The sequence below is a fragment of the Leucopleurus acutus genome, assembly GCF_964270905.1.
Source record: "Leucopleurus acutus genome assembly, chromosome: 2".
Lineage (NCBI taxonomy): Eukaryota > Metazoa > Chordata > Mammalia > Artiodactyla > Delphinidae > Leucopleurus > Leucopleurus acutus.
This window is the reverse complement of record NC_139143.1, coordinates 98,795,737-98,808,756: the sequence shown is the minus strand read 5'-3', so window position 1 is coordinate 98,808,756 and position 13,020 is coordinate 98,795,737. Positions and strand designations below refer to the sequence as shown.

Genomic DNA, 13,020 nt, shown 5'->3' with positions numbered 1-13,020 from the left:
TCCCATATCTCAAGAGCTTTATTCTGAGAGGTGACAGGGATCTCGTACTTCTAAGCCATTAGACCTCAGACTCTGTGTGAAACCAAAAGGATATGTTATCAGATTTTGATTTCATCAATAAGACATGATACGAATCACATTTGTGCTCAAATGGAAAACTGGCAGAAATATGTAACCACATCCTTAGATGAAGAACCTTAGAACTTTTTAGTATTAGCGAATGTTGGGCAGTGACACTGTTTCATGATAGGGGACAGGTCTACTGACTTCCTGGGATGAGGGACACCCTTCCTTCTGTCCTAGCAGGATCAGAGATTCATTCCAAGAGAACGCCTTCAGATGCATTAAGTTTTTATTTTTAATTACTTTTAAATTTTAATTAAAACATTAAAGTAACAAATAGGAAAACATTTGCTGGAACAACTTTAGATGGTATAATGAGGCAGGAAGTCAGCTTGAACTTACAGTTGAGAGACTGAAAACGATGTAGTGCGTCATTTATTTGATTTATAAATTTTATAAAAGTGAATTGATTTGGTTATGTATTAAGTTTTATAAGCCTCAGGGTTTGTGGAATTCTGTAGCTGGGAACTAGGGAAAGGTACCCCCATATTAGTGCCACAACATTGCTACAATATTTATTTGAAATTTACCTGAATAAGTGAGTACCTAAGATTCTGAAATGTCCCATCTCACACACATTCTTAGATGAAATATTCACATTTTTCCTCTACCTAAGATCTTCAGATGGTATCTGAAAATTCCTCTGATTTACCCTGTGCATTTCACTCACAAGCACTTGACTGCTCACTCTAGCTGTTTTCTATCCATTTTAAAAGGCACATTTAACATTCTAGGAGTTCGAGCCTGCTTAAGTTAGCAAACAATTTGAAATGCAACAGTTATACAAAAAAAATGTAAATGTTAACCTTACCTCGGATGGTTTGAGCGTCCCTTGTTCTGAAACAAATGTAAAAATTGGCATTGTCAGTTATTTTGTTTGGTTAGCAACCTTAACTTGTTCTCTGCAGCGTGGTAAAACACTACTGCTTTGTTTTCCTAACATTATCTGTAATATATTTCCAGGGTCCCTCAGGCAGGGCTAGTAATTGTTTTGCAACCAGGTTCTCTTGCCTCATTGGCTTGTCAGGAAAGTGACTCATAGTACTAAATGACTTCTAGGTTATGCTTAACTTTTTCAATTGTTTATTAAGCAATTTCAATCCAACCACATAAAGCTCCTTGAAACAGGGACTTGCACTAAGTTTATGTGCAAAAGAGAAAGCTAGGTGGGAACATTTCTTTCAACACACCCAGTTTTAAGAATTAAACACAAATAATTTACAAACGTAGTACACTGCCTATAACCATTGCAAACTTAACACATATAATTTGCACATGAATTTTTCTGCATTAAGGGGCTATTGCTTTTGGTTTTAATTTGGGGGGAATACAGTTTGATTTAAAGATGGAAATTTAAAGAGGACAGGATTCAATTCTAATGCTAATTTTCCTTTCATCTCAGTGTACCTGTCTGTAAATAGAAACAACAATCTCCATTACATTTCAGTTCCTGAAAATGACTAACAGTTAGGAAGGACCCTGCGATCTTCACGTAAGTAACAGGGCAGAGGGCAAAGGGTATCTCTGAAAGGAAAGGCACACACTGCATGTGGAAAATGCTAGTGGTTAATATTTTGCTTCCTTTCCCCATATCCAGGAGCACCTATGCATGTTATAATTTCTCCAGACTGTGAAGGAAAACAACTCATCATTTGCACCTATGCCTATACTTTTCTCAACCAGAATGATCCTCTGAAGAAGGATCTGAGAAGAGAAGACACTGACGGAAATATCAGGAGAGAAAGGGCAGCTCTGTCAGCCTAAATGAACCTCTTACAGAGGTTCCAAGAAGCCTCACAACCAGAGTTCCAGGGGAAAAGTACCAGAACACCTTACTAGCTGTCACAGATTGTTTGACACAGGAAGACTGCCTGGGGCATGGAACAGGAGGTTTTGGGGCTTTTTGTTTTTTAAAGGACTATTCCTGATTAATAGAACTGAAGACGCATGAGCAAAAAGTCACCTTTATGGAGAAAAGCAAAGCCTGCATTTCTTTGTCAATTTCAACCCTAACATACTAACTTTCATACGTAACTGTCTTCTATGAAGTCATTTTTACCAGGTCTGAAGCTGGCCTTTACAAAGGACAGAAAGGTATTTTCCTTTCCCTCTCTGCTAGAAATATGCAAAGTTGCAGAAGAAAGACTGCCTAAGAGAACTGGATTGGGGAGAGAATCTATGAAAGTACCATTCTGCTGGATACTGTGCCCAGACTTAGAACCCAGGTTAGGTGAACTTGGGTTCCTAACGGAACAGTTGTGATACCTGTTTCACTGGTTTGACCAGAAAGACCTATATGCCAGAAAAGCCCTACACTACTTTCTTCTTCTACTGTTGAGTTAGAGAAAGAGCCTGAACTGGGAGTCACAATCTACAAGAAGCACCAAACAGGAGGGGAGTTTAAGTTTTCCATCCAAGGAGATTGAGGGAAGCTTTGATATTTCCCGATGACCTCTAAAATGGGAAAACCTCAGATCCTTCATGGTCAGTGTTTAAAAATGAATGTGCACCTTAATTTTAATTCAGAAGTGTTTTTAATTCAGAAGTTAATTTTAATTCAGAAGTGTTTTTTAAGTGCAGAGAAGTGTTTTTATGTCCTGGTGAAGTAGGTCTGTTGTAATATGCTTTAAATGTATTTTATTTTTGGCATAAAACCTATGACAGCCCACGTGGCAGTAGTTGGCACACCACGTTCCAGGAGTGCCCTGGGTTTCCTCAGGAAGAGGAAACGATGGTATCTAAGGTGATGATCTAGCTATGCAGATACTTGCACCTCTTTACCCAGAAAACAGATCTGGGAACAGAAGCCCCTCATTTACAGGCCCTTCTTATGTTGTTGCTTAGTGCAAGCCGGCCAGCTCCCGGCATGAGTGAGCACTGACCACGGAGCACAAGAGGCATGAATGCGACTGGCAAAGTGAGGAATAAACTAGACTCGGCTGACCACCTTACCCAACACTCTCTCCTTCATTTCTCCCACTGGCTGTTGTCTTCTGCTTTCTTTCTTTGCATCTCATCAAGCAACTCAGCTTTCCTCATAATGCTTATTGGATGTACCCGCTCTTCACAAAGCCTCCTCTGTGTAACCCAGATAGGAAAATGGAAAATGGGCTTTGTGCTGGATGCAACTCCAACTCTGAGGACATGAGTCCTTGATTGGGGCTTACCCTTTCCTTGCCACTACTCCCTGTCCTCAGGGCCACCACATTCCCCCGCCTTCTCCACTGCCACCCAGGAAAGAGGCCTATTTCTTCCATGGACTTGGCATCGAGCAGTTCACACTGTGATCTGCTCATGCTGGGCAGAGCAATAAATAATGGCTCTTGAAAGTCTGAGCTTTTATTTCCTCATATTTCATGGCAAGGTTCTGTAAATATTCTGAGGATAGGGCAAAAGCCAAAGGACTAGAAATAACTCTTAGAATCTGTTCCGAGTTCAGAAATTTTTAGCCAGGCTCCTTTATTTATACTTTTGTACTTGTTCCAGGGGCCGTACCATCAGATTGATTGTCCCCGTTTCAAACACAATCTAAATTCTGATAACCATATTGACGCAACAACTTAAAACTTTCGTGAAACAGTGATGAGAGAGCAGAAAACCCAACTGCAACACTGTTTCATACATTTTCAAAGTAAAATTCCGTTTTGGCTGGGAAAATAGAATAACATCCTCTTCTGATGAAGTATTCTATGGAAAAGTTGCTCTGATTTTGAAGTCTACAACACCATCCTTCATTTCCTCTTGATATACGCCCAAAACTACACTGGTGGGCACTTGGATCTCTAAAAAACCCTTCGTGCGTCACAGTGCTGCATCGGGACTAGAATAATAAGGGCTGATGACTGTCAAATTTAGTTTGGCTGAATTCTGACCAAATAGAAAGCTTGCTGGTTGAGATCTGATGAAAAGGTCTCTCTCTCTTTTCTGTCTCTTTTTCTCCTGGGAACTTCCTTAGGATAGTAATTCAATTCTTCAAGTTTCCAAAAGTTTTTAATCCTCAACTTGTCTCTACCCTGCAGCCGATTTTTCAGGCTCCTATTGATCAAACTATAAAATGTTCTTACCCTTTCAAGAACCTTTCTAGGTGGTGACTCACAGGCCCTCAAGGTATTTACACCTTGCCTTCTTTCATCAAGTCCCAGCTGGTTCAATGTACTTCAGAGAAGTGCTGTTACTGAGGTGCTTGGAGTCTGAGCAGAACTCTATCTTCAATGCCGGCATAGGGTCAGTAGGCATATTTGTGTAAGACAAATGATTTTCACTGAGACTTTAGACTCATATCATATCATTAATTAATTAATTTTTTTTTTTTGCGGTACGCGGGCCTCTCACTGCTGTGGCTTCTCCCGCTGCGGAGCACAGGTTCCGGACGCGCAGGCTCAGCGGCCATGGCTCACGGGCCTAGCCGCTCCGCGGCATGTGGGATCTTCCCGGACCGGGGCACGAACCTGTGTCCCCTGCATCGGCAGGCGGACTCTCAACCACTGTGCCACCAGGGAAGCCCTCATTAATGTTTTATACATAAACTTCAGTCCTATTATATTTGTTTTCCAATACAAGCGACTCTCGATGCATACATTATCACACAATCTGCTTTGTCTCTTGTCTGAAGTTCTATTTCTTAAGACTAAACAAATCGATGCCCATTCAGATCATTTGTCTTAAAAGGGGCCACAGAAAAGTAATTACCAGGAAAGCTTTTGAAGGTTTTTTGTCATCATGGCTAATATGCTATTTTTATGAAACATTAAAACTAAAAGACAGTTGGGCTGATCAAGTTTTGGAGGAAGTTGCACAATGCTGTGTTCACCACTCAGATCTACAGCAATATTTTGGAGAAAAAAACCCCAAAAAACTAATACTTGGAAAGAGGCTTTGATTTCAAATCTTTTCAGGAGCTCTAACAGGAATTCAACCATATAATAGTTTTCAGTTCACTTTAATAATTATTAATATATCATTAAACTGACCCAAATAATTAAATGGAAGGAATAATAACTACCCTTGAGTAAAAAATTGTCTTGATGAGTTAAAAAAGATAACTAATTTATATAAAAGGCTTTAAATAATGTTAAATAGAACCAAAGTTATTTTTTGGTTATGAAATCAATGATCAAGCTTCAGTTTATGTAAAAGTCATGTGATAAAATGCCTAATGGTAGAAGGATGAAATAAAATTATATTCTAAAAGTTCATCTCTTATGATAAAATACTGCAATACTATTTATAAAAGAGCCATTTCAGATGCCAATTTGGGGTGCAGGTCCTGGATAACAATCTTGCAGGTTTAAACCATTAGGATACCAAGGCAACTTCCTTCCAATTAGGAGTGGCTGCAGCACCTAGGAGCAGCAGCTGGCCTAGATAAAATAACGATTAAACAGATAAGTAAATGGGGATCTGCTTCTATTAAATATTAGAGCAGCTGAGCCTTGCACTCCCACTAAAGGAAAAGATGCAATAAACCGAAGTCATCTGCTCCAGCAATATTTGCCTTCCAATGTTACTTTCTTTGTTTAAAATGAGAGCATGCAAAGCAAGCTATAATATTGATCGTCAAGGTAAGAAGGGGCCAAGGGGAGTTTAGCCATATATTACAGCAGGGAAAAACCACAAATGCCCCCAAAGGTTATAGTCTAGGACTAGACCTTCATGGTGGTGTACTGGGAGAAAGAAATGCCACTCTAGAATTATATTATCTTTGCAGTGACTGGCTGAGAAAGTGTCACATAATGGAGTTCATAACTATGCATTATTAAGGTTGGAAAGTTTTGGCAGCACACTTCAGAGTCCGTGTACATGTTGATCGCTGAGGTTGCCATGGGGAATGTGAAGAAGTCAACTCAAGCTCAGCAAAAAAGAGAGTGGAATTGCCTGCTCTTTATATCCACGCAAATCCTCAAATGTTAAGACATAAACTAATCACCAAACCTTCAAGTTTGTGTCCAAGTTGCATAGTTTGTCTTATAAATATATATATAAAAAAACCTTAAAGGACCTTTTATAACACTTGAAATGTACTTGAGTTAATAATCTGTCAGAGTCAAATATTAATAAGAATGAATTTCTTCATTCAGAAATGAACTGCATTTTTACCAAGTAATTATTATTTTGAGGATGAATGAAGACTGGACAAATTTCAGGGATATAGATCATGAAATATAAAAGGTTTCTGAACCCAGGGGAGACAACATCCAAAGAAGATGTAACTTCCACAAAAAAGAAGAGCTATTTCAAATGCTTAATGGTTAGTATTTTTACCACATTCAACACTATCAAGGATTGTATTTGGGTTGAAATATTCCTATTTAGGAAAAAGGAGTAACAACTTGAGATTAAGCACCTTGACTTTGGACTTGGTACTAAGGGATAGATACAAAAGATGAGAAACACATTCCCTACAGAGAAGGAGCACATACTCTGCAAGAGGAAATAAAAAGTGGCAGATGGAATTCCTTGGTGGTCCAGTGGTTAGGACACCTCACTTTCACTGCTGAGGGTCCGGGTTTGATCACTGGTCAGGGAACTAAGATCCCACAAGCCATGCAGCATGGCCAAAAAAATAAAATAAAATAAAATGTTACAAACTTCCATTAAAACCAAAAAAAGGTGATTAGAGGATGGTTATTCACAGTGCAAAACTCTTAAAAAAATAAAATAAAAAAGTGGCAGAGACAGTAGTGTTCCCCAAACAGTCCATGGGTTCCATTACTTGTCCAGCTCCCCTTATATAATTAAGTTGAGGCCATGTGACCAGTTTTAACCAATGAACTTCTGATGTTAGAAAATGGATTTGCTCACTTCCAGTCCATAGGTCTTAAGAGCAGCAAGCCCAGGAGCCATGTGTTGAATTCATAGTCACAAGATGGAACTAGCTTGGATCCCCAAGCCATTACTTAGAAGGGAAGAATCCAAAGCAAACAGGGCATGTGTGAAAATTAAACTTGTATGTGTTAAAGCCACTGGGGTTTTGGGTTTTTTAGTTACCACAACACAGCCTAACCTTGGCAAAGACATAAAACCTACACACAAACTAATCAGAGAACAATTTAATTCAGATGACTACTGGGTGGACAGGATAAGGTTAAATGATTGACAAAGAGCTTGGAGAGGAAGTAAAAGAAGGGTAGATATTGGAACTGGAGGGAGAAAAGGGAGCATATTTCAGGGAGGAGAAACACCAAGAGCCATGCAAGAATTCTAACAATGGGACTGAATGGAAAGGGAGTAGATTTCTCCAGAAATAGAGGCATTTTTGTCATTAGGTGTTCCATGAGCCAGTTCATTTTCTTGCTACTTATTAACCTAACCCAAGTGTCCCTTGTCAAAGGCCTGATGATCAATGCTCAGGGCATGAACCTTAACTTGAATAAATACTAGAAAGGAATGCAAAGGTCTACTCAGTTTTCTATCTTTCGTTCTTAAAGTATCAGCCAGGGATTCAGATCAGGTTTTTATTCCACTTATCCCACAACCACTCGAGCTCTAGTCTCTACAAGGGTAGAACCAGAAACTGTCCAATCCCCCACAGCCTCCTGCTTCTGCTTCTAAGACTACAGTGATTTTCAGGACCCAGAAATCCTGGTACACCACAGTTCTACTCATTACTCTATTTGTCGGTCTGTCCACTCACTCATCTATCCATCATGGCTTTCCAGAGGTCAGAACATCAGTTCAGCATGATTCTTATCAGTGAGAGGCTCACCATCTAATTGAAGTTTGAACATTATTCTGTGAGGAATGGAAGGTACAGTGAACAAATAAGTGACACATCAGACTTGATTTTAATAAAGATCGTGTTGCAAATTGCACAGTGGAAGTAAAATTAACAGCAGGGAGTTTGTAGCTGTCCAAACAAGAGACAATGAGCTTTTGTTTAATCTGTAGCAATACCATATCAGTGGATATGGTATCTCTCTCCTAGGGAGACTTAGGAGGAGCACTAAGAAGAGTAGGTAAGTGAATGAAGATGAAGGAGGCCGGTAAGTCAAGGCTGACAGCCAGGTTTGGGTGAGTGTATGAATGGTAGACTTTTAACTAAGACAAGGAATAGGAGGAAGTTGGTGGTGATGACTAATGAGGTTTGCTTTACATATGTGAAATTTGAGGTCACTGCAGGACACCTGCGAATGGATACACGAGAAGAAAATGGAAATTTGGAATCCAAAGTTCAGGAGAAAAGCCTTAAGTGGAAATGGAGTCTTATCTATCTGGGTTGTAGGTTATAGCTAATGCCCGAAAAATTAATCAGACATACAAAGGATGACCTGGGGGATGTGGTGGATGGTTAATTGTGCCAGATGATCAAGAAAGGTCAAGTAGGGTAAGGCCTGCAATGTGATGACCAGTGGAAATGACAATTACAAGGTGGAGTGGAAGATTCTTTAGCCTTCATTTAGCTCCTGGGTTACTGTGTCATTTTGTACAACTAGTACCTCTTTGCCAACTGACTGCTCCCTTATCTATAAACCTGTCCAATGTTGAATGAAAATGCTCCACTTTTTGGAACTGTCTTCCACCCCAACTATCCAACGTTTATAACTACTTAGCCATTCCTGGTAGCCGTGGCTTTCTGGACCACAAGTGGACTTTTGACTCACACTGAGCCAACTGGAATCTCTTTTTGTCTGTTGAGAATATAGACTGTGTTAACCAACGAAGCCATAAAGCTCTGTAAAGGTGGGGTCAGTCATCTCAAATCACCGATGATTTCATTTTGTGGGGGAACCTGGATTCTATACGAATTTAAGTTTGCCTTAAACCAGTATTATTCACTTGCTTTAAATTTGGCTGTTGGGATGATTTTCCCCAAAGTCAAGTTCTCTCTCAAGTTCTCTCCTGCATACAAAAGTCCCATTCAAGTAACCTATATCTCTAGCCTCTGATATATCATGTCCTTCCTCCTGCCCTCCTTCCTTACACCCGTTTTTCTCCAGTCATATCACTCATGGAAAGTTACCTTGCTGAACTCCTGCAAGCAATTACTCTTGGATGTTGAAATAAAGAACGGTGCAAAACTTAAACCAATATTGGGAATTGGGATTCTCTATAGGATAGGTAACAGCCCATAAAGTCTAGCTTGTCCATGTCCTCAAAATACTACCTATTTTACCACATTCATAACAGACCCACCAAGCTGAAACTCACACTCTACGCATGATCACTACCTACATCAGAGCAGGAAGGGGTGATGTTGAGGAGAGGGTATCATGACTTCCAACTTTCAGAGAGTATCTTTTTGGAAGTGAGGGACAGAAGGCTACTGATAGAGCTGTAATGGAAGTTCCTCTTCGCTCTGAGGATAGATCCCTTTATTTCTAAGGGCTACCCATCAAATCTTAATCCAAAGGCAAAAAAGGGGAGCCTCCTTCATAACACTAATTAACTAACTACGAGCATTCAATGCTATCAGTCTCTTAAAAATCTTGAGCAGGAAAGGACAGAAAGAGGAGAGAGGATGAGAATGAGGACACAGCTGTGCAAAACATAAGGAGAATGGAGGACAACTAAGGATGCAAAGCAGAGAAAGAATCAAGAGAGCAAGGGAATTACCTTCAAAACTCCAAGAAGCAAATTTAGCCAGAGGTTTAAAAAAACTATTTCTTGCTTTATAATGAATTAAATAAGAGCTTAGAGAACAATCCTACCATTTGATGAACGAGTATAAGTAAGCATTATCTATAATCTGCAAAGCACTAACTGTTATTCTTATTTTCATACTCTTTCTGACTCAGTTTCCTCATCTTAAAATAAGAGGCCCTGGAGCTTAAGGTGTCTAAATTACTTCCAGCTATTAGACATTCCATGGGGAAAGGACAGGCATGGTCCCCAGAGATACCTGAATTTCTTGCAGCACATCCGAACATTTAAACCTAAAGACGTTTGGTAGTTACTAACTTAATTAAATTTAAAGTGTTTTTTGCTTTTAAAAAAACAAACAAACACAGATTAGAATTTCTCTCTCTTTCACGGAGAAAGCCAAGCACTTGATTATGTACTTGGGTTAGGTACTATGCATTTGACACATCTGGCATGTAACATCACAGCTAGTTCACAGGACTGGTCGCCAACCCAGGGGTTCAGAACGAACTCAGGAGCTGGCTTGTCTGGATTTGAATTTTAGGTCTACTGATTAAGCAACTCAGACATGTTACTTATTTCTCTGTGCCTCAATTTCTCATCATTGCTAAGATAAAACAGCAATAATACCAACTTTACAAAATTGTTCTAGGACTAAATGAGCTAACGGTGGTAAAGTACTTAGAGCAGTACCTGGTACTACAGATTTATTCAAAAACACAAAACACTTTTGAAAGCTAGGTACTATTATTATCCCTAATTTATAAGAGCAGAACCTAAGCCTTTAAAAAGTTAAGTAAGTGGGGGACTTCTCTGGTCGTCCAGTGGTTAAGACTCTGTGCTGCCAATGCAGGGGACACAGGTTCAATCTCTGGTCGGGCAACTAAGATCCCGCATGCCATGCAGCACAGCCAAAAGATTGAAAGAAAAAAAAAAGTTAAGTAACTGTGGACCAAAGTCACCCAGCTAGAAAATTGTGGAGCCTCATTCCAACCCGACCAAGACTCCAGAGCTGATAGGCTTTAATGCCTTCTCATGCTGTCTCCTTCCATAGAGCAACTCATGCACCGGAAGAAGACACTGAACCAATGACTCTGGAACAGACACTGGGAATATACCACTCTCGTATCTGGCTAGACCAGGAATTCCCAACTGTTTCCTACTGACTTGTGTGTAACGTAAAAATTTTAAGTCCTTTTAATGTCATTCTTGTCTATCACTTCAAAGTTTGGTGCTCACTAGTTTCTCTATACACATTTGCTCCACATCACAAAAACAACCAAAATGCAGATTAAAACCCATTCCTTTCAAAAACCGGCTTCTCATCATAACACCTTGGATGAAAATATTGAATTTTGATTGTGTCCAGGCACTTTGCTAGGCATAAACATTAATTCATATGATCCTCACAATAATCTTCTAAGTTCCATTTTTCAGATGAATAAATGAAATGTTTACATATTTTCCCCAAGCTCATGCAGCTAGCTAAGAGCAGAGCCAGATTTTCAATCATCTCTGCTTGACTCACAACCACTCTCCTACACTATTCCCTTTAGACTGAAAGAACCCTGCCAACTATGGGGTCACTTTATACTCCTCAGAGACTGAAACTCATAAGACAGTGCTATGGGGGTTTATAAAAATCCATCCACCTACTGTGAGCAAGTAACATGTTAATTGTCCTCAAAGAGATTAAAGGACAGAACACATAAAGGTGGAACCACAGAAATTTAAGTGATAAATTGTTTCAGGTAGGCGATTAAATAATAATAATAAATATATGTAATATTTCTTTTATATTTTATACCTTTGTAGATTGTTGCAGACCTTGAGAAACATGAGTAGGTGCTAATCTTGTCTCCTTTACCTAACAGCCCTTGAGCAAGTTGCATAAGCACCGTGACCTCCATCGGAAACTGGGAAGGGCTCTTTTGAGGACTGAATGAGTCCCTCTAGGAAAGGCCCGGCAGAGGCCCAGGCAGGGCAGGCACAGTGCAGGTGCTCAACTAATGTCGGGCTCTCTCTCCTTGCACTGCCCATGCCTGGCATCGACAATGGCTCGTGGGGCCCTGAAAACACATCTACAGAAGGAGCCGAGTGAGAGGAATGTGCTGTGATCTCAGTCCTCTAATAGGATTCACACCTTTTGTACGATTGCCTATTTTCTGAACTCAGCTCTGAAATGAGCTATTATCCTCTGTTTCACTCTTCTTCGTATTATCCAAAATAATTCAATGTCCACCTTTCCCTTTGGGAAAATCAAAGGTTGACGTGGCTACCTTCTGAACTCAAGCTGTTAAAGATCCCTTTCTTCTTTTCAAAAAGTTTTACTGATTTTGAAAGGTCTTATTGATAAAACACAGAGCAACTCAGGGGAAAAGGACAAAGAGAAAGAAGAAGAAAGAGAAAGAATAAAGAGGCCAGAAAAGAAAGAGAAGGAAGAGAGCCCAAGAGGAGCAGACAGAGGCAAAAGGCTACTGAATGCATAATTGCCAACAGTTTTAGAAACTGGCTCAGGTCACAATCACGGAGCATTATTTTTAAAAACCAAGGGGAAAATATTTACACAACCTCCAAAGGATACGTGCTCTTTGTTAAATGCTGTAAAATGACAATGTATTCAATTCATTAATTCATGAATTAGTCTGTGTAATGTTTACCCCTGGCAGCATTAGCATTTCGGAGATGAATATTTAAGAGAAAAAAAGGAGAAATTCAAAAACCAAAGACAGAATTAAAGAACCATTTTGTTTTGCTTTGTTTGTACACCTCCATTTGTGTGTTTTGGCTGTATTTGTACAGTGTTGTTAAAATTTCGGGGTTAGGGGTGAATGAAATGGGTGATACGGAACCTTCCAAGTCCCTCTTGAAGCCCTCAGCCTCCCAGGTATGTAGAAAAGTCACAAGAATTTCCAACAATTTCCTAATTGTGCTCATAAACGATAGTTTCAAAAGGCGATGTGTTATAATAAACATATTATGAGTAAATTAAGCCTTAATTGTGTTTAGGAAGTTTTACGTTCTCATTAAAAGCAAAATCACAACAATAAACATGACTTACCAGCAGAATTAACTCTGCCGCAATTGTCTACTCTTCCCAAACATTCTTTGTGTGCTCTTGCACCACACTTAACACATAAATAGCCTTGATAAAATGTTCCCCTGCAAGGTAAAATTAGAGGGTGATAGGTTAAAAGGTGCCAAATTCTGCCTATAGGAAATCATTACTGCCAGAAAGCAAAACAAGAGAACACAGTGCTATGCAGTTCCCTTCAGCGGAGGGAGAGGACCTTCCTGGGTTCTGAAGGAACTGTCCAG

At 39.7% G+C, this 13,020-nt stretch overlaps 1 protein-coding gene across 3 annotated transcripts in view; it reads right to left on the bottom strand.

Moving 5' to 3' along the window:
- VAV3 (vav guanine nucleotide exchange factor 3) overlaps window positions 1-13,020 on the bottom strand; it is a gene marked incomplete at its 5' end in the record, with an annotated part of 392,829 nt that overhangs the window by 134,492 nt on the left and 245,317 nt on the right. For 2 of the 3 annotated variants that reach the window (XM_082833520.1, XM_082833521.1), the window contains 2 exons: window positions 935-960; window positions 12,764-12,864. In XM_082833520.1, coding sequence (XP_082689646.1) covers window positions 935-960; window positions 12,764-12,864 — 127 coding nt within the window. Of the gene's footprint in view, window positions 1-934; window positions 1,029-12,763; window positions 12,865-13,020 lie in introns of those variants that run through there. The other variant, XM_082833522.1, reaches the window with a different exon arrangement.